The following is a 21481-nucleotide window of genomic DNA, read 5'->3' on the forward strand; positions in this document are numbered from 1 at the left end:
ACGAAACAGTGTAAGTATTGTAAGTTCCGTGGTCTACGTTCTGCAATGCATACGTGCCATGGTATTGTCATATTTGGATCGTAAACAAAATATATGTTTACAAGTTGAATTGGTGACTGGACAGTTATAATAGTGTTTTCAAATAAATACTGGGCGTTGTTGTGGCTAATATCCTGTATATTTGTAAAAAATGATATTTATTAGATTTAGAACTTAGTTGCACCGTCAAAATTGTTATTTCCTTATTTTGACAGCTTTAAAAATGTGGTATTTTAATTCTAGTATTTCATGAACCGTCATAGGTGGCATTTTTATATGTTTTACGTCATTTGGACATCATGGTTGTACCAGTTTATATGGGAATTTGCTGTGTGACTGTACTCTTCAACCCGTAACTTCGGAATCGGAAGTCCAATCAACTAAAAATTCAATAGCAGCTTATGGGAGCGTTATACCTTTCAGATGAAACTAAGTTTGTGAAAATCGGTTCAGCTATCTCTGAGAAAATTGTGTGAGTTTAAATGACACACACATACATACACACAGACATTTGCCGATCTCGACGAACTGAATCGAATGGTGTATGACACTCGGCCCTCCGGGCCTCGGTTAAAAAGTAGATTTTTACAGTGATTGCATAGCCTTTCTTTATATGAGAAAGGCAAAAACGAGATTTTTGTATATTTCGGATCTCTAAGATAAGAAAAGTATGCTAAAGAAAGGATTTACTCGAATTTAACTTGGTTCGTCTGCTAGAGCCCATTAAGCTGAGGCTGACAAAATTCGGTCGAAAAGCTGATAAAATCGTGTGTAGACAAAATCGGTGGCTGATAAAATCGGGTCTTCACTGTATTTACGGCGCTCTCAACGTTTTGATGTTCCTGATATGATGAAACTGAACAAAGTCGATTTCCTGTCTTCGAAAAAGCAGCATTTTTTTTTCTTTTGCTCAGTATTCTCTTTGCTTACAGATGACAGAATATTGTACACTTGGAATATTGTTTCTTTTTGCACAAATTGTTGGTGAGACGTTTGTGATTTGGTTTATTGTGTCCGGCACATTTTAAGTAATAATAGCAGTCTCCCTATTCCACAAATTAGTATGTCGAAGACATCACTGGTGGTTAAGTGACAAGCTAAGGGTTCAGATGGTGGAGTCGCCTCTCTAGTGTCGCTAATAGGCACTCGGTGCTGGAAAGAGACCGACGGAAAATAAATTCAAATAGTAACAGTAATTTGTATTTTCATCATTCGAAAACACAAATGCTTAGTTTTGTAAGATGCGTAAAACCAGAGCGGGCATAGCGTAGTTGGTAAATCGATTGCCTTGTACACAGCTAACCTTCAACCCAAACTTATTAATATGAGTGGTACAATTCATTTCAACGCCTGTCATGAAAAATAGTCGGAATGGAGAACACATCGAGTGCACATACTTTAATTGAGAACACAATACATGAATGTACATTAAAAACTTTTTTTAGCAATAATATTGAGACCAACCAAAAAATGTACACACAAAGGTCACCTAAAGTCCTAGGTTCTTCACACATTAGTCTTGCCTTGCCATGTAGCCTTAACGCCTTCTACCAGATTTAGGGCAAGGGTATGGTCGATTTGTGTAGACATTTTCAATCACACTTTCACAAGGGTTTTTTTTAATTTATTTTTTTGTATTTTACGAACCTTTATGACGCCTTCAAATGTTGACGGAGTATTTTTGTACTACATTTTGTACTACACAATTGTTTCCATACCAGTCTAAGCCGACATGGTGGAAGATATTAAATCCAACTGTGAAAGTATCGAGACTTTGTGAGATCTCAAGACCTGAAAAGTCACTTTTGGAGGCTTCCATGGACATTTGTTTGTTGACGGTCCCAGATCTGAAGATGAACTGTATATTTGCCACATCTACGGATCGCTTGCCAAACAGGATTTTGAAGCGATTTTTGACATCTTCTTCCACTTCCTGTATAGCTTCCTTGTGCAAGTTTTGCAAATATGTTCTGGTTGCTGCTCCTGTTCAGTGCCTTTCGAACTATATACATGTGTTGTGTTGTACATTGCCTAAAATAAATTTAAACTAGGATCGAAATATTGGATTGACAATTGAATGGATTCAATACCATCCTGCTCATGCAGTGCTTCGTTTCATACCGCTACCAGCACTCCGCTTGGTTGGTTTATTCTCTTTAACCATCAAAGAGGCAAGCTCCTATGGCCCAGTGATTTTTAATTCACAGCTAAATAAAACTCTGGGATTGCAATCTGCCGGGCCTTTGAGACCCCTTGCCTTTTTGAAGGTTAAACGTCTTGATTACATGGGATAAGTTGCAATGTGCGATTTCGAGCTGTTACCGATCCTTTGTTACCCCCACGCCAAAGAGTTATAAGCAATTGAGTACGACTATTTTTTGGAATATAACCTTTAGAATGATTTTATATTCACACTCAGCTCGGGGCCCCCGAAATGCTCGAAATGTTCAGATTTAAAAAATTCTTAAATAGAGGAGTTGACTATTTGATTGTACCGCTATGTTGGTGAGACCTGTTTTACTATGGCAGTGTAACATGGAAATAGATCGGGAATTAAACTACGGAAGATCTGCGAATGCGGGAGAATTTGAGGCTTATCGTTCCTCTATTAAACTACAACAATGGAATCTGTATATGTTCTTGAAATTTATGCAATAACAATTCGGCTATTGAGTTGCTCTCATCCACCATCAAAGACGAAGGACCACATTTGAAACAAAAGTAAGTTTCGACAAATAACAAGCTTTTTCATTTCGATCCTTTTAATAGGAATGCACTTTGCTGCCGATTCCTTGCTGATTTGACTGCTGAATACACCATCTTGAAATGCTTTTTATTCAAGTTTCCTAATTTAAGCAACTTCCCGGAAATTCCACTGTTATCACTGAACACCTTAATAGATAAACAATTAATTTATCTACTCCTCAACTATATGAAATAATTGGCGTAGCTCCATGTGTTTATTCAACTGAGTAGCATTTGTCGCCATATAAGGTAAAATAAATACGAAAATGGATGTCGGCTGGATCAAAAGTATGTAATTTTTCACTGTTCTTGGTGGTACTTTTAATCCACAAGAAATCACCCGGAATTCACCTTTTCTCTTTATCGTATTTATCCACCCTATCAACGCTGCTGCTGACCAAGCTTACGATCGGATGACTTTGATGAATTACGATCGAGTATTCGTTTGCTTCATCGCTGATTATGCTGCCTGTTGTTTTGGAGATACTATTCAAAGACGTAGTTAATCTGGCGCTGGTTGAACATTTGGGCAACCGTTTGTGGTTTAGCCGACGATTTTGAACACTAATTGATGGTTTTGATTGTACTAGAAGATTTTATCTGCACCTGGGAAGAGTCTGTCGTCCGTTGTGTGCCGTCTGTTTACAGTACTGACACGTATTATTTTGGCCTTGATACGAAACATGGTTTTAGAAACGATAAGTGCTTATACTTGAGATCGTGGGGCCAGGTAGGAAGGAACTGTTCATGGAGAGAGGTTCCACCAAGTCTCTAACGAAACAGATTCCAGCTCCCGGTATTGCAGTATCTTCGTCGTATTTAATAGAACTGGGTGAAGGTACTTATGTCCAAAATACATGAAATAGGAAAAAAATTAGAAATATTTCTACCAAAGAACGTTCCAACAATTATATTACGCTGATACTCAGATTTACGCCAACGTTTCGATGCGTACTTGGGATCTTCTTCAGGTCCTTTTATTTTACCAGAATAAGCAAGAAATTGGGTTACATAAAACCGCATTTTGGTAGCTTATGGCTCATTGCTATTATTCAGCCACATACCAGAAAGCTGGCTTCAGTTATACCCAGATATGAACTTTGATTTATTTTTAGAGATGGTAAATTCCTGTATAATTGACAGCTTCTTCTGCTATAACGGTTAATTTTTCCGATAAATTCAAAAGGTTCCAAGAGACCAAAAATTCAAAACGTTTGAATTCTATAATCCAAATATCCAATCCACAGATGAAACCGCAGAAAGCGGTGAAATGTCAGCTTCAATTGGTTGGTAGAATGATAGCCCATGTAATGACCTTCAAATATCTCGGAATTTAGTTCGATTCTAAAGGTACATGGAGAGACCACATCAGGTATCTGATAACGAAGTGCCAGCAAAGGATAAATTTTCTCCGAACAATAACTGGATCTTGGTGGGATGCTCATTCAAGTAACCTGATAAGATTGTATCAAACAGCGATACTTTCGGTAGTGGAATATGGGTGCTTCTGTGTACGTTCAGCTGGGAACACTCAGATTATTAAATTGGAACGAATACAGTATCGCTGCTTACGAATAGCCTTTGGCTCAATACACATACGATAAGTCTTGAAGTACTAGGGGAAATTCTTCCTTTAAAAGATCGGTTCTGGGATCTCTCCTCTCATTTACTTATTCGATGTGAAGTTGTGAAACTACTGGTAATTAAATGTACTTCAATCACATGTCACAAAAATAACGCCTTCTAGTTATGTTCCGACATGTGCCAATAGACTAGATACTCCCGATTCCACTTTATTTTTCTAAACGTCCATGCAAGAGGAGACCCATGGAATCCCGGATCACCTGCGCTCACTGGAGATCCCTAAAATATTCATATGTAAACACCAACACATTGACTGTCATAAAATGTTGTACACTGATAGGTGACGAATCAATGAGGCCACTGGTTTCGGTATTTTCAACAATAACGCCTCGTTCTCTCCCTCAAGCTTGCAGAATCTGCTTCTGTCTGTACAGCCGAACTAGCAGCAAAGTATCCACGAAGGCATGGTTCAAATGCTTGGATGTAAGTCGAAACTTCATTCGGGTGATGTCTAGGCTCATGTTCAACCATCATACGTTGAATGCGTATCTCCGATGTACTAGGCTCGCAAAAGATCATCAATGTACTTGCGGAGAGGGTTATCAAGACATTGAACATGTTGTTTGGTCTTGCACTGAATATTATGGAGTCAGATCCCAATTAATGAAGAAAACCACCCTACGTTGCTGTTCGTAACATCCTCGCTCTACGAGATCTTATATACATAGACCATATTTATCATTTTCTAAAAACAATAATTGTTCAAATATAATCATCCCCGTTATATTCCTAGTTTTTTATTCCATGTTGCTCACAAGCAAATTATATTTTTTGCAGTTGGTTCAGTTAGATAAAACAATATAAATAAAGGAAAGAAAATAAACAATGACTACAGAAAAACTATCAATAGGTTTACAATGAATTTCAAGAAAATTTATATCAATAAAAATGCTTAAAATGATGGCTATTCTTAGTGTGAGTATTCGAAAGTGAATTTTTATTATAACGTGATAGTCTTAAGAACTTTTGTAACATGTAATCGCTTTCCATTATATTGTATTGTTTTTGGAATGTCGTGTTTCGTCGGAATGAAGGAGGAAGGCTTAATCGAATTGTTCACCTGCCGTTTAATGTAATGAAACTTGAGCAACACTCCCGATTGTCGGCTGTCCGAAGCTGAAGTTGCTTTTCTTACAAACCGAGCATTTTAAAATTAATTTATTAAGCGATAAATCTACCCAAGCAGCACCGCTTGTTGACTAGCAGTTTCTACAACAAAATTCGTTGAAAAGAAGCGTACATAAACCATTATTCAACTGATTTAGCAACTAAAAAAGCGCACCAGCAAAAGTTTATGGTTACGCAACAAACCGCGGCCATTATATGTTGCAAGTGATGCTTGGGTATATTCTGCATTTTCGGCAGCCGGCTTCCCAGACCAATAAACACATGATAGAGCTTCTGATAGTTATATAGATCATATCACTTATCAAGGTGAATCCAGATTTGTGAAACCTCATCCTATTAACAAAAACTCCTTCCCGTGGTAAACGTGGATTGTATACACGGTCTGCATAACAAACTTTGTTACACTAACATTCATTTCCTTTCCCGATGACTGTAAGGACGTGGCTGGCGCTGCTATTGCCACTTGAAAGTATAGAACTCTCGAAACGTGTTCATTGAGGATGGATTGCTACGCCCAGACCCCATTCGTTGAATTCTCTGTGCAATTTCGCTTGTTCTGGTCGATCACGGAGTAGAAACTACGAACTGTACGGTCATCATGCTCATGAGAATTTTTATGCCGATGCTGATCTTATGTTTATATCCAATTTTTAAATTTTAATGTGCTTAAAGGGGTTAACAAATTTCAATTCTTTTATTTTCGGCCGCTCAAATATGCTTAAGGAATTTTTGTTATATTTTTTGTTATTTAAAAAAAAATCATCAGAACAAACCAAAATTTTCGCTGATTGGGTGTGAGGCTAAAAATACGTTCGGAACACCTCTCATCTGCTACTGTTATAGGTTGGAAAACTCTTTCCATCACTAGGATTTTATTATTTGAAATAGATTGGAATTAACTTAACTGAAATCTGCGATTAGACAGCGAAAAACAATACTGGAAAATGCGTGATTCGAAATTCCTTTAGAAAATAAAAAAGTAAGATATACCAAATTTTAGGGATAAATTCTGAATTTAATGATGATTGAGATGGTCCAAGGTTACAGATTTCCAAAAAATATTATTGGATCTTCTGAAACGGTATATTTCAGGGATCAATCCAAAAGCGGGAACCAAAAATCAAATCAATTATCAAAAACAATGAAACCAACAAATTGAAGAATACAAGAATGAATATCCAAGGTTCCTAAAATATACAATTTCGAAGGTTTAATTGGTAATCTAGCACTCCCGTGTAGTGATAGAGTAGCTGTGAGGCCCAACTATAAAAAATCTTATAGTCTGATGCTCGATTAATTCAGAGTTTAAGTTTCTTAGAGCATTATGATTAATAAGAGCTGTCACTTGACCATTATTAATGGCACTGCACAAAAGCTATTGATTATTACAGGGTACAAAATGATCCAGACTATCTCCTTAAATTCCAGGTTCGAATCGATTCTCGGTGTCTTATATGAGCTTATATGAAAGGAGCACATTTCTAAAAAGTCTATAACAAAATTAGTTTCAATGACGTTTTTGTATTTCGTTGAAGAATAAAATCGGAAATAGTTGATTTTATTTAAATACAGAGATTCATTCTAAGGTGCCGTTTTGCTCTAATGTGCCATTCTAGCACAAGTTGTGAGAAAATCTGCTTAGAGTTCCAGTGGATTCTTTCTCAAAATACTGGTAATATTTTGATCAGGAATATGATGGAGTCCTGCTGAGAATTATGCTGAAAATCCTACTCGTTATTGTAATGAATTCCTGTAGTATTTTCACGTTGTATTCCTAGTACTAAGTTTGCAAAAAATATATATCAGAACGCTGAGCTGGATCTCATCGGAGTCCTGAGCTGCATAATACTGAAATACTAATTCCAAGGAAATACTACTCGGGAATATAATAGAATCCGTCGAGAATTCTGTTGACAATCCCAGTCAGACTTCTGATGCGATATTGCTCAATATTTCGAAGAAAATGTTTTCACTAAAAATTATCGATTCGAGAATTTCGGGGAATAACACAGAAATTTAGTGGCTCCAAATAATCTATACTGAATAGGAATAACAGGCGTCAGTGACCAATAAGTCTTCAGAATGGCAGATTCAAGGAACGCAGGAATCGAGCGTTCGATACATCTAAGATTTCAAAAACTACAATGTTACAACTATAAGCATAAATGCCCTCAAAAATCATGGACGCATCTAGTAAGGAATGTTGATATATAGACACCGGATATTACTATTTTCAAAAATTAGTGCAATTATGGATGTGTAAATTCACGAATCTAGAAATTGGAACAAGAGTATTGCAGTAATTTGAAAGAACAGGTATTTTACAATATTTCAGTATTCAGTATTAGTATAAAATTTTAACTTATGTAAATAAAAGCAAATACGGGAACACTGCAGACCACGCTTCCATCCCACACACGCAGCAACCATCGTCTGGAAATGGCGCTGGGCGAATGAATGAAGGGTTCGTGTTTTTTTTTCTGCCGAGCCAACCCAAAACCGGGGCATGATGACACCATCTTCCATTTTCATTTGGAACATAAATTATTCGTGTCAATACAAGTCTTTCGCTAGATAAGACAGTGTTTTACTTGTTGTTTTGCGTCAACGATATGAAAAAGCTTGTATGCCAGGCGATGAGTTGAGTTTCGAAAAGTCGTCATCAATGTTTGAACACATATAAATTTTATACAATAATTTCGTTTTTTTCACCCTAGAATAATTAAATTTAAATAGTGCCGACCCTTCAGTCATGCAAACATTTAAAACCACCGCTAAACAATAACAAAAAAAAATCTAATGTTTATCAATTTCACCACTCACCTTTCCTCGATCGTAGTAGGCAGCGGAGTGCGGTTCCTCAGCGAACTGATATACTGCTGCCGGCCAGCCGCCGTTAGCATGCTGATACCTCCACCGGCACCGCCACCACCACCACCACCCTCCGATAGGTAACCATTCTCGATAGAGTCCGAGTAGCGGGCGGGAATTTTTCGCAACGCATCCCCATCACTGCAGTAGCCCTGGCCTCCTAGATCTTCGCAGTATTCGGACATGAAGAGATGCCCGCGGGCGCCACGCGTCGGTAAGGTCACGTGACTATTGTAACCGCGTAGCAGCGGCCTCATCGGGACGACGGTTATTTGTTTTTCCTCCTGCTCGTAGATGGTACCGTTCGGTTGCTGGCCCGTGTTCAGAATTTTGTTCGGGACGGTATTGAACTTGTTGTTGTTGGCGTTGTTCAAATTGACATCGTTGAACAGGAAGGATGGTGATGATTTTTGAGGGGAGTGAAGGCCCGACAACTGCTCGGAACCACTTTCGGAGCCACTGGGTCTGTAGATAACACCACCACTAGATTCGCTTGAATTAGAGTGCTGACCGACGGAAGCACCTTGCGTTGAGTTGGAGTGCATGCTGTCACTCATACAGCTCGGGATCTGGTGCTGATGGGGATGCTGCTTGTGAAGAGGACTTCCGAGGACATTATTATTCCCACTGACACTAATCGGGTTCACCACCGTCATTCGTTCACTGTTATTGTTTGATATGTTGTTCTGCTGCGGAGGTGGATGTTGATGGTGCTGTGGTGAAACTAATCCATTTTGAAGTCCTCCGAACCCGGCCAGTGCCCGGTCTAATTTTGCTATGTCGTCCTTTTGCTTGAATTCCTGCTGAAGCTGCTGTGGTGGTGGTTTGCTTGTTCCCTTCACGGCGGCCATCGGTTTCGGAATCCCAGTGCTTACTGACGGTGGAGCCACCACCGTTTTCGGTGGCTGAGTTTGCTGCTGCTGCTGCAGTAAACTAGTTTTACTTTCGGATTTTGTATCAAGTTTTCTGCTACCCGACAACGACGACGACGACGACAACGAACCTCCCACTGGGGCAGGTTTCAGTTTGGATTCTGTCTTTGGATTGCTGGCGTTGGTCGACGTCGTCAGGGCCGTCGGAATTTTGTGCGCTTTTGGCGTGATCGGAATGTGCGTCTCGAGCTGGTCCTTACTCTTCCCCTTATCGGCCAACTTTCCTGAAACCTTTGATCCAGCATCCTTCGAACTGGACTTGGACGAGATAAGCTTCGATGATTTCGATGATGATGATGACAGTTTGGCAGTGTCTGTTTTTTTGATCCCCGATTCTTTAATTTTTCCCACTGGTCCCTCGTTCAGGCTGAGGCTGGAATCGCTCCGCTCGCTTCGAGCGGAGGAAAATCCACTGCTGGAACTCGTTCGCTTCGATGTGGTAGATTTGGCAGTCTTATCCTGTTTATCTTTGCTGTTGAACAGTTTCAGCTTCTCTAGCATCGATTGCTTCTGCTGACCGCCCCCGTTGCCACTGTTCGCGGCTGGACTGGGCAGATTGGTAACGTTTCCATTCGGAACTAGGATCACGTTGTTTAGATTGTTATTGTTGTTGTTGTTTGGATTATTGTTGTTGTGATTGCCATTGCCAGCTTGGGTCGCATATGGGCTAGCTGGAATCTTGCAGGTGGACTGCGGCAGGCGGAGACTGAAACGAAATGGATATCGTTTAGTGAGTTTTGGGGAAGTGAAACTATAGAGAATCGTATGTAATTGAAATATTGCACCACAGTCACAGGTTGATTTATTGGTCTGGCGTTTTTGTGTAAGCTGGGAGCATTTGTTGGTAAATTTGGTGGTTCGACGATTATTTTAGTGGTTTACTGCAATAGATGAGATCCCATTGCAGATTCTTTTGTCTGGATTTTATCAAACTTGTTGCTTAACATTTGATTTCACTATGCAGTATTTTCGTTTTAAATTTGACGAAAAATTTATGTTTAGTATTCTAAGGTAGAAAAACACACTGCAAAAGACACGCTTTTCTTTTTTTTGCTGGGATATTTTGCAACTTTGTCAATTTTCAATGCAGTTGTACGACTATTAGACAGATTTTTTTTTTCAATATATTGAAATTAAGCCAGATGTTGAAACCATAAGTTATTTTAATATTATCCTATATGATTTGTGCAAGAAAGTGTCTTAGAAATTTTGTAAAATTTCGTAGTAGCTATTGTTCAGTGATTAGATAATGCTGCGATATTTTCACTAATATTTAGAAAAATTTATAAAATTATATACAGTCAAATTTTGATTTTTGTGTTCTTATAAATATGAGAAATTTTGAACTTATACACTATAATGAAGGAAATACTAATTAATATGGATGTATGAAGATGGAAATTTTGAAAAGAGTCATTCCACGTGCGTTTTTAAACTCTACGTCCTTCTAATGTATTTTGAATGAAACATATGTAGAAAAAATAGGGATAGATAATGTCCGGGACATAACCCTCGGTGTCGATACAGGACTATTCATTGGTGTATCATATTATTGAAAATCTACTTGTATCTCTCTCAAATGACTACAGTTACATATTAACTTTGATTCACCGTGTGCAGTAAAATTTTCTTCGGGATTTGATTAGTATCCCGTTCCGTAATCCATTCAGTAAAACAGTTTTAAGAAATGCAGACTGGTTCAGTTATTCGAACATTAAATTTGGCTAATGACCAGTAAAATTTGCAAGTTTTAGTCAGGATCTTTTATGGTTATACAGAAAACTTTCACACTAAATTCCAGATATTACCTACCCCCAGTTTTTAAATTGTACTCTGTATATCCATTTTTTCTCAGTTTATTCAGTTCATGGATTTGATTTTGATCATTTGACTAATTTTAAATATATGATCATTTTAAATTAATTATTTATTTCATTCTATATTCTCTTATTCATTTTGTCTATTTTATTAGTTTCAATCTTTGGATTCATTCTGATCAGTTCATTGATTTCATGCGTTTTATTTATATCATTCATTTAAGTTCAATGGTTTTGATTTCATGGATTTTTCATACAGTTCCTTGGTTTTATTCATTTTTTTCAGTTCATACATTTTATTCAGCTTCTTTATTTTAACCATGTGAATATTTATGCGTTTATGCATTTTATCCAAATTATTAGAATGACACAATTTTTTTTATTCATTTTATTCATTCATAAAATTTATTTTGTTCACTTTATTCATTCTATTTATTTTATTGAATTTATTTTCCTCCATATAATTCGTTGTATTTGTGTCCTTTATTTTATTTGTTTGATTTATTTTATCCATTTTATAATTTAATTTATTTTTGTTATTTTGTTCGTTTAATTCATTTTATTGATTTCTAAAATTTTCCAGTTCATACATATGATTTAGTTTTCTCATTTCATTAATTCTGTTCAGTCATCACTTTTATTATTTTTTATCCAACTTTGTTGAATCAAATTCCAATTCATAATTTTTTACACTCTTTTTTAATATTGTTTAATTATGCATTGAGCGAGCTGAACTAATTTGATTTATTTATTTGAGTAATTCGATTTATATCAATCATTCTACTTATTTTATAATCTTGATAATTTTTTCATTCATTTGCTTTAATGATAATATAACTTCATTTGTTTTATTGATTTTCTACAATTTATTCAATATATGTGTGGTTTTGGTCGTAGAGGACTTGAAACTATATTAATCCCACCGCTGATTGGGTGCCCACTTGGCATGAGTTCTGCAAACTAATGAATGAATCAATAGTGATATGTGTAAAAAATGTCTCATCTCACTCCTAGGTTGATTAAATAGGTTCATTGGTAAAGACATATAGATTTTAGATTCAGTTGAAAGCAAAAAATTCTACAGGAACCATCCAGGACATGCACCAGTTGCTTTTCTGTATTATATGTCAGTACCATCTTTACGCATGGCCACACTTGACCTGGGCTAGGGGCCACGGGATTTTGGGAGCCTCCCACTGAGAGTGGATATAAATTCATACTAAAGCATGCAATCGAAAAAAGATCGATTATTTGTAACTCTTTAGTGCGTGGCTAAAATGACAGAAATTTTAATTGAAAGTCAATTATGGTCCAAATTTTACAATGACATTGTAACATCAATATCACAAAGACCCTTATCGAGGAATCGGTAGCATAGCAGTTCAAATTTAAATGGCATATTGATTTGCAATGTCTTGCAAGCATTCTGAGGATGTTTTCAAATGATCCATCTCTTCATCACATTTGGAACCGTCAACGGACAAATCTACAAAAAAAAACAAATCCCTCCAAATTCTGCTTTTGAGGTCTCACGACAGCCTGATACTATTATGGCCGGAAAATTTGAGCCGTCTTAAAACCAGAGTTACGTAAAATCCCAACTTGAACAACATGAAACTGCAAAAATGGAGCGACCCCAATCTTTTTATCACAAATAATATTTTTGTGCATTCTTTGATTATAGAGAAATCTTGTAATGCAGAAATAAAATGATTAAATTTTTAGAACGTGGTTAATAACATAATTAATCATATTATGATAAATTGAAAACCCCCAACGAAGATTAAACCTTGGCACGCCTGGGGTGAACAGCAATCAGGCGTATTACATAGCCACTGGCATCGTGAGTAGAGAGATGGTTATTATTAATCAAAATTTGCTGTTCACTTTATTTTATACGTTTTCCCGAGCCAGTTATAATGAACGAGTGTACAAAATGAAAAGTATTTTAAAGGTCCGTTATTTCTATTTCTTACTTCGAAAAAATTATGGTGAAACAGACGAACAATTGTCAAATGCAACAACAAATAATTGTTTCTAAATATTGTCCGCATTGTGTTGATTCAAATGTGGGATACTTTACTGGTAGTCCTCTAAAATAGTTAGCACATCGGTTAACGAAGTGTTGTTCCAAAAAAAAGTTAATTTTTGTGTCGGTCTAATACCTATACATGTACTGATTTTCCCATTCTGGAAACACTCATATTGTTAAGGCTATAAAGAATTCATCTAAACAGGATGTCGCCATTTTAGATTGTGAAATGGCGTCAGACATCGATTTCCGTCGTCTACTTGTCAGCTAAATTCCGAAAATACACATATTTTTGAGGTTATAGAGATTCCAAAATGGATTCAAGCATCTGTTTCCGTCATGTGCTCATCAACCCCATTTCGAAAATACTCAACTTTTATTAGTAATAGTTAGCTAGTCATGCGGTACACCTTCCACCTCTAAAAGTATTACGTAATTTATAAATGGTCCCCAACCCGTCAGTCGAAAACTGGAGTCGCACCAAAACTGAAAACCATTTACAAAAGATAGTGCAGGACGAAATCTCGGCCATCTACTATGTTTAAGCGCCAATTTTCGCCTTTCTATTTATGTCCAAATACATTCATTCTAAAACATTAAATTGAACAACTCTTGTTCACCAAAGACTTTTTAAGCTTTCGGTGCCATAAACTTGTAAAAAATTGACAGTTCATGTTGTAAAAGTAGTTTTCTGTTATTATGTAAAATGCGCAGAATTTCCAGGGCACCAGTTTTTCTATACTTGTTTGTAGTATCAATGACATAAACATGCAGTTTTTGTCTGTTTCAAATAGAATTCATCCATCCATTTGACCCTCAATGAAAAAAAAAAGTTACATAATATAGTGCAAAAATCAAAACGGTATGCTTTGGTATACATTACAAATCAGAAAAACAAAGAAATGAAAAACATTAAAAAAAGATGGGTAGGTAATGTCAGAGACATAACCGAAGTGAAGTAGAATACACGTAGGCTGTTAATTCAAATGCTACAATTTTTGCTATCTTCTGCATTAAAATCAGCTAGTTCGATATTTGTTATTATTTATTGTGTCCCGTTGTTGTAGTGCATTTTTCTTGTTCTTGAATATTTTACAAAGCGATTGTAATTTCAGAGCAAAATGTTGGCTAAATGATATCAATAATTAAGTCTATAGCTAAGTTATGATTATATTTTCTTAGGGGTTTATTTTACCCCATCTACCCCTACATAGGCTTGCATTACATTCACATAAATCACTTGCGACGCGTTTATGCAAATAGAATCTTGGTCATGCCTCGAAAATTTCAAACGTGCACCCGAGACACATGTGTGGCAAAATTCAAATGTTAGGTTTGTTCCAAAGTTTCAAGTAGGAAATTACCAACTCGGTTATTTTAAAGTGGATAGTACTATCTTTACTTCCCCTCATTACCCACCGGCCTTGATTATTGAATATTTCATTACACATATGTATAGTGGGATCAAAATGCATTCGTCTTGCCGAATATTTTTGGAAATAGGCCACTTTAAATAACCCTGCAATTGCCACGTATGATAATAACCAACAACAAATGTAATGCCAAGACATCACTTTTATTGGAGCATTTTACTAGTTGAACTGCGAAATAAGTAAAATCATTTAGCTGAACATAAAATAAACCGGTCTTAATGTGGATGTACAAATCCCGTCATACATGCAGCAGTTATACAATTAAACTGTGTTTATAGCAGTATATACATAGATGATATGTAAAAAGTTGTCCCAGAAACATAGTATATCGGTATCCAATATGCTAACATCATATCCCTCACACAACACAATAACCAATGCTAATCAAATCGTCATCGTCAATCGCACTACCGCTTACCAAAAGAAAATTAACCAAATGATGAATTTATCTGAGCCCATAATTTAAAGAGCAAGAAGAGAGCGAGGTCTCTCGCACCCAGCCACCCCTTCGCACACGCACACTTGCAATCCGTTTATTGAACTCTGCTTTTTCTGCGATGTTTGCTGATCATTGTATGCATGAAACTGGCACGCCTGTGCATCATTGGATGGAGTGATGCCTGGCAACAGTCATTGAATATATTCCAACCGAAGAGTTTGAGCTGACACAAAACGTAACAGCTACTACGAGGTCAAAAAGAAAACTTAAAAAGAAAAGAAGAATTTTCTCTTATGTGCCGTTTTTATACCTGGCGAAGCTCATTGGACAACAAAGAGGCAGTCCTAGCAACGCTCGCTGCTTGGTTGAATTGTACGGATCAGCGCAGATAATTACCACCTGTACAATATACTTTATTTTCGTTATCTATAATAGGCGTACATTTTGCGGAATCAAATACTATATACGTGCACATATTTACGATCAGATAGTGCAAAAATATAGCGATTTCGATCAGTACAACGCACAGAGGAGTAACTAGAACAAATCCTTGGCCAATAACCAAAAAAAAAATTCGATTTTTTATTTAGTTATATTTTTTTTAGATACCTAAAAGCATACTGCATATTGTGGCAAAATAAAGAGCTTGCCAAAAATTGTTAAAGATTTTTTGCATGGATGCAAAATGGTGATATTTTAAGGGGTTTTAATCATTTTTTATTATATATCCAGCAAAATCGCTTTCTAATGATGATGACTGTATTAAATAAGACAATCTTATAACAAACGTAATTGAACACAACTATTTGTGTAATCTCAGCTTCAAAATAACCGAAAATAGTAGTGTTTCTGTGTATTGGACCAGCTTTAGAAACACCCTTTTTAAACATTTTATTCCAAATTTGAATGATAAAAAGTTACATTATACGGCAAGATCCGGCAAAGTTGCTGGAACAACATTACAAAACAAGATTCCGGCTATCCGAAAAACATTAAATCTCTTTCGATCTTTTCCGATCCACAAATTCCAAGCGATTTGAAAATATTGATATTTCCACTAATTTGAGGTACGCCAAAATACTGTAGGGCCAAATACTATGTTTGGCAAAATGTATATCTATGAATATGTGCACAGCTATCCCTTTTCTTCTCCCTTTTCCACTGACCAACTGTTCATGCATCGGGAAAAACAAATGTATTCACAAAGATCATCTCGAAAATACTAGTATTCGAGGATCTAGATCTAGGATCTAGAAAAATGACCTCTGCACTGGTAGGTGGATAGATGCCAAATTGTCCCAAAAACTAGTTATTTTCTATTTTTAGTTCATATTATGCCTCAATAATAACAGCAATAGCCGCAATAAATAGTTTTGGCCAGGATTTGACCCAAGTTACTCCTCTGTGCAACGGAAGTTATTCGCATTTGAAAACTGGGAAAATATCTCAGCAGAAATTTTTGAAAAGTGACCCGCACATTGAAACGTTAGAAGTATTCTACTTCAAAATCAGCTCTGCGTTATGCAACGTTTTGTGCAGGTTGAGTATACCAGATGCAAGTTATGCCAAATTCATCACCTTCAGTAAAATTCAAAACATCGTTTTAGATTACAGAATTACTAAAATCGGTTAAGCTATACTTATAAATCAAATTTTGTTGAAAAAATTGTACTTGCATTTATACCAAAAAAAGAAGGCTTGTTACTACCGCAAATGGGAAATACTAGTACTAGTTACACCAAAAACTTGCTGGCAACCTAAGAGCAGCTTTTAGTAAGCAGTTGGTGTGGCGTGTACGTTTCGGTGAATGTCTCAATAGTGAAATCAGTGAGTGCTGTTATATTCTGGTTGTAGCTGTCATTCTGAGGAAACATGTGTTTTTTGGTTGAACAAGCGTGAACGCAGAATTACCACACTTTAAGTTTTTTTTGTCTATTTCCCGAATAAACGAAAAAACAAAACAAGCCTTGTGTATTTACACAAAGGAAGCTTTAAAATTCTTTATTTCTCAACATTATCCGAATAATGTGTTTTATATGTGTGTTAGAGCGCTTTATGCACCGACGAACCCAGAAAATTTATTATTCACTTGAAAAATAACGAAAATAGCATAAAATAAATCTCGGAATATGCCAGACGTTCCAGGAAGCTGATATATAATGCAATAAAACATTTTGGGCAACAAATTACAACCAATTTTATGAAATACAATCTTCCTCCACGATAAATAACATTTACTGAAGATCGTCTTTTCACCATGGAACCAAAAAAAACCATCACTTTCGTTGACTGAAATCAAAAACATCGTAGAGCGAGATCATGACATGTCAGTGAGCAGCAAAAACATACGAATATGACGTTTGAAGAGCTTTTTGATCTCCCTTATTGCAAAACATAAACCAAATATTTTCTAAAAAACAATTCGACAGCTGGAATAAACTTCGCCAAGTTGGACGGAAAGAAATCTGCAAGTTTATGAAGAAAAGTAACATTGAGAGCCTCTTTTGTTTACCTTCTCTTTCGACTATTGCGACGTCACTATAATATGTTGCACTAATTTTCCAGTACATATCGAAAGGCGGTAGTTCTTACTAGAATATTATGCAAAGAGTTTAGTACTAAATGTCGAAACGACCGAGTAACGAATACAAGAAAAAGATCCCAAAGAGAATCTCTTATTGTTACCTACGTCCTATTCTAAATTTTCTCCAAAAATGTTTTTTGGGGTGATGGTTCCAAATAATCGGATTTGGATCAAACGAAATATTATCAGTGCTAATATTCAGGCAGCATGCAGTGCTCTGTTGATTTTTTTTTCTGTTATTGTCTAAATTTAAAAACTAAATATTCTAGGACACTTTAATTGGTGAATGATTAGCCTTGGATGAGAGTATGAGGAGATGAATTTAATTAAATTTTGACAGACGCTGTTTTTAGAAAATGATAGATAAGTTCCATGTATAGAGGATCGCGATACGCCAGGATGTCTCTAACAGGAACATGGATTGGTCTTCCTCGGACTTGTAAAGAATCTACTAATTGTGATCTGGCTTCACGATATTCAGTGCAGGACCAAACAACATGCTCAATGTCATGGTAACCTTCTCCACAAGCACAATGATTACCCTCAGCGAGCCCAATACGACGGAGATGCGCATCTAAAGTATAATGATTGGACATGAGCCTAGACATCACACGGATGAAGTCCCGACTTACATCCAATCCTTTGAACCATGCCTTCGTTGATACTTTAGGGGTAATTGAGTGTAGCCATCGTCCCATATCTCCATTGTCCCAAGATGTTTGCCAACTAGCAAGTGTCCTCTGTCGAGAAGCGCTATAAAATTCATTGTAAGCGATGGGTCTTTCATATATTTCACCATCTAGTGCACCAATCTTGGCTAAATTATCAGCTTTCTCATTGCCCGCAATAGAGCAATGGGCGGGGAGCCACACTAGGGTAAATTTATAACATTTTCTTGTCAGGTTACTCAGAGATTCTCGTATCTTCCCCAAAAAGAATGGATCGTGATTATCAATCCTCTTTGAGCGTAGAGCTGCAATTGTGCTGAGACTATCAGTGAGGATAAAGTAATGGTTCGGGGGTAAAGTATTAATTATTTGCAAACTATAGTGAACTGCTGCTAGTTCCGCTATATAAACAGAGGCGGGTTCTGCAAGTTTGAGAGAAATTGAAAAATTATTGTTGAAAATACCGAAACCAGTGGCCTCACTGATTCGTGACCCATCAGTGTAAAACATTTTAAGGCAGTCTATGTGTTGATATTTACTTGTGAATATTTTAGGGATCTCCCGCGAGCGTAGATGATCCGGAATTCCACGAATCTCTGCTTGCATGGACGTGTCGAAGAATAAAGTGGATTCAGGAATATCTAGTATATTGACGTATGTGGGAACATACCTAGCAGGCGTTATTTCTTGTGACATGTGATTGAAATACACTGTCATGAATCTGGTTTGGGGTTGAAGCTCGACAAGTCTTTCAAAATTTTCAATTACCAGTGGGTTCATAACCTCACATCGAATAAGTAAACGAGAAGAAAGATCCCAGAATCGGTCTTTTAAAGGAAGAACTCCCGCTAGTACTTCAAGACTCATCGTATGGGTCGACTGCATGCAACCTAAGGCAATTCGTAAACAGCGATACTGTATCCGTTCCAGTTTAATAATGTGAGTGTTCGCAGCTGAACGGAAACAGATGCACCCATATTCCATTACTGAAAGTATTGTTGTTTGATACAATCTTATCATGTCACTTGGATGAGAACCCCACCATGATCCAGTTATTGTTCGCAGAAAATTTATCCTTTGTTGGCATTTCGTTATTAGATACCTAATGTGGCCTCCCCATGTGCCTTTAGAATCGAACCAAATTCCAAGGTATTTAAAAGTCAGGACTTGGGCTATCGTTCTACCAACCAACTGAAGCTGAAGCTGAGCTGGATCACGCTTCCTTGAAAAAACAACCAACTCTGTTTTCTCCGTAGAGAAATCGATGCCTAACTTCAAAGCCCAACTTGATAAATTATCCAAACTATCTTGCAGTGGTTGTTGTAAATTTAAGGCTTTTGGTCCTGTAACAGAAACCACGCCATCATCTGCAAGTTGTCTTAGAGTGCATGGGCTGACAATACAATTATCAATATCATTCACGTAAAAATTGTAGAGAAGGGGGCTTAAACAAGAACCTTGTGGGAGGCCCATGTAACTTATTCTGAGTGTCGCCAAATCGCCATATGAAAAATGCATGTGCTTTTCTGACAATAAATTGTATAAATAATTATTTAATATCGGTGAAAGACCACATTGATGTAGCTTCTCCGAGAGAACATCAATGGAGACTGAGTCGAATGCTCCTTTTATGTCTAAGAACACAGACGCCATTTGTTCTTTTTTTGCGTAAGCGAGTTGGATTTCTGACGAAAGTAGCGCCAGACAATCATTCGTTCCCTTTCCCCTCCGAAAACCAAACTGGGTATCTGATAGCAAGCCGTTCGCCTCAACCCAATTGTCGAGACGTCGTAGGATAATTTTTTCCAGCAATTTCCTGATACAGGATAGCATTGCAATCGGTCGATACGAGTTATGATCGGAGGCTGGCTTTCCCGGTTTTGGAATAGCGATAACTCTCGCTTGTCTCCAGTCGTGCGGCACAATGTTCTGCTCAAGAAGCTTATTGAATAAATTCAACAAGCGTCTTTTTGCTAGGTCAGGCAGATTCTTCACCAAGTTGAATTTAATTCTGTCTAGTCCCGGAGCATTATTGTTGCATGAGAGGAGTGCAATTGAGAATTCCATCATTGTCAAAGGCGAATCTATGAAATCGTTACTTGTGGGAACATCGCGAGTGATTTTCTGCGCAGGAGCAGAATCGGGACAAATTTTCTTGGCGAAATTAAATATCCAACGATTCGAAAAATCTTCGCTTTCATTAGTCACGTTTCGATTCCTCATTCTTCTGGCTGTGTTCCAAAGAGTACTCATTGATGTTTCTCTTGACAAGCCATCAACGAAGCGTCTCCAATAACTAGACTTTTTGGCACGACGTATACTGTCAAATTTGTTTTGCAAAATAAAATAATTTTCAAAGTTCTCACGTATACCCCCTTTCTGTTTCATAATTTCTTTGTAGGCAACTTGTTTAGCTTCATATGCATCAGAGCACTCTTTGTCCCACCAAGGATTAGGGGGCCGTCTATTTATTGTCATTCCAGGATTGCATTTCGTTTGGGCTTGTTCTGCTGCTTCAATAATTAAACCCGCTAAGAATTCATATTCTTCGGTAGGGGGTAGCTCTTCTGTCGAAGCAAGAGAAGTGGAAATTAATGTTTCGTATGTTTTCCAATCAATATTTCGTGTTAAGTCATAAGGAACATTGATTGAATTCGTAAGGCCTAATTCACTGTTAATTGAAACAACGATTGGCAAATGATCGCTACCGTGAGGATCAGGTACAACCTTCCACGTGCAGTCTAACCGAAGTGATGTCGAGCACAGAGATAGATCTAATGCACTTGGACGTGCAGGAGGTCTGGGGATGCGTGTTGTTTCGCCAGTGTTTAAAACTGTCATATTAAATTCGTCACAAACATTGTATATCAAAGAGGATCGATTATCATTGTAGAGGGAACCCCACAATACTCCGTGCGAGTTGAAGTCTCCCAGTATCAGACGCGGAGCAGCCATGGATTCCACTACCTCAAAAATTTGATGTTGTCCAATTTGAACTTTGGGAGGTATATATATAGAAGCGATAGACATGTCTTTGCCTTTAATGTTCGTTTGGACAGCTACAGCCTCAATGCCCGCAAACAAGGGGATGTTAATTCTATAGAAAGAATAGCACTTTTTAATTCCTAGAAGCACTCCTCCATACGGGG

The 21481-nt window shown here is 37.1% G+C and overlaps 2 protein-coding genes across 2 annotated transcripts in view; both read right to left on the minus strand.

The window, feature by feature from the left end:
- The window catches only part of LOC131679484 (protein sickie-like), a 259274-nt gene that overhangs the window by 147902 nt on the left and 89891 nt on the right, over nucleotides 1-21481 (minus strand). The window lies entirely within an intron of this gene.
- LOC131679377 (protein sickie-like) overlaps nucleotides 1-21481 on the minus strand; it is a 228088-nt gene that overhangs the window by 23688 nt on the left and 182919 nt on the right. The window contains exon 6 of the mRNA XM_058960090.1: nucleotides 8380-10065. Within this exon, the coding sequence (XP_058816073.1) occupies nucleotides 8380-10065 (1686 nt within the window). The remainder of the gene's footprint in view (nucleotides 1-8379; nucleotides 10066-21481) is intronic.

Source organism: Topomyia yanbarensis, chromosome 2 (genome assembly GCF_030247195.1).
Source record: "Topomyia yanbarensis strain Yona2022 chromosome 2, ASM3024719v1, whole genome shotgun sequence".
In the NCBI taxonomy this organism is placed as follows: Eukaryota; Metazoa; Arthropoda; class Insecta; order Diptera; family Culicidae; genus Topomyia; species Topomyia yanbarensis.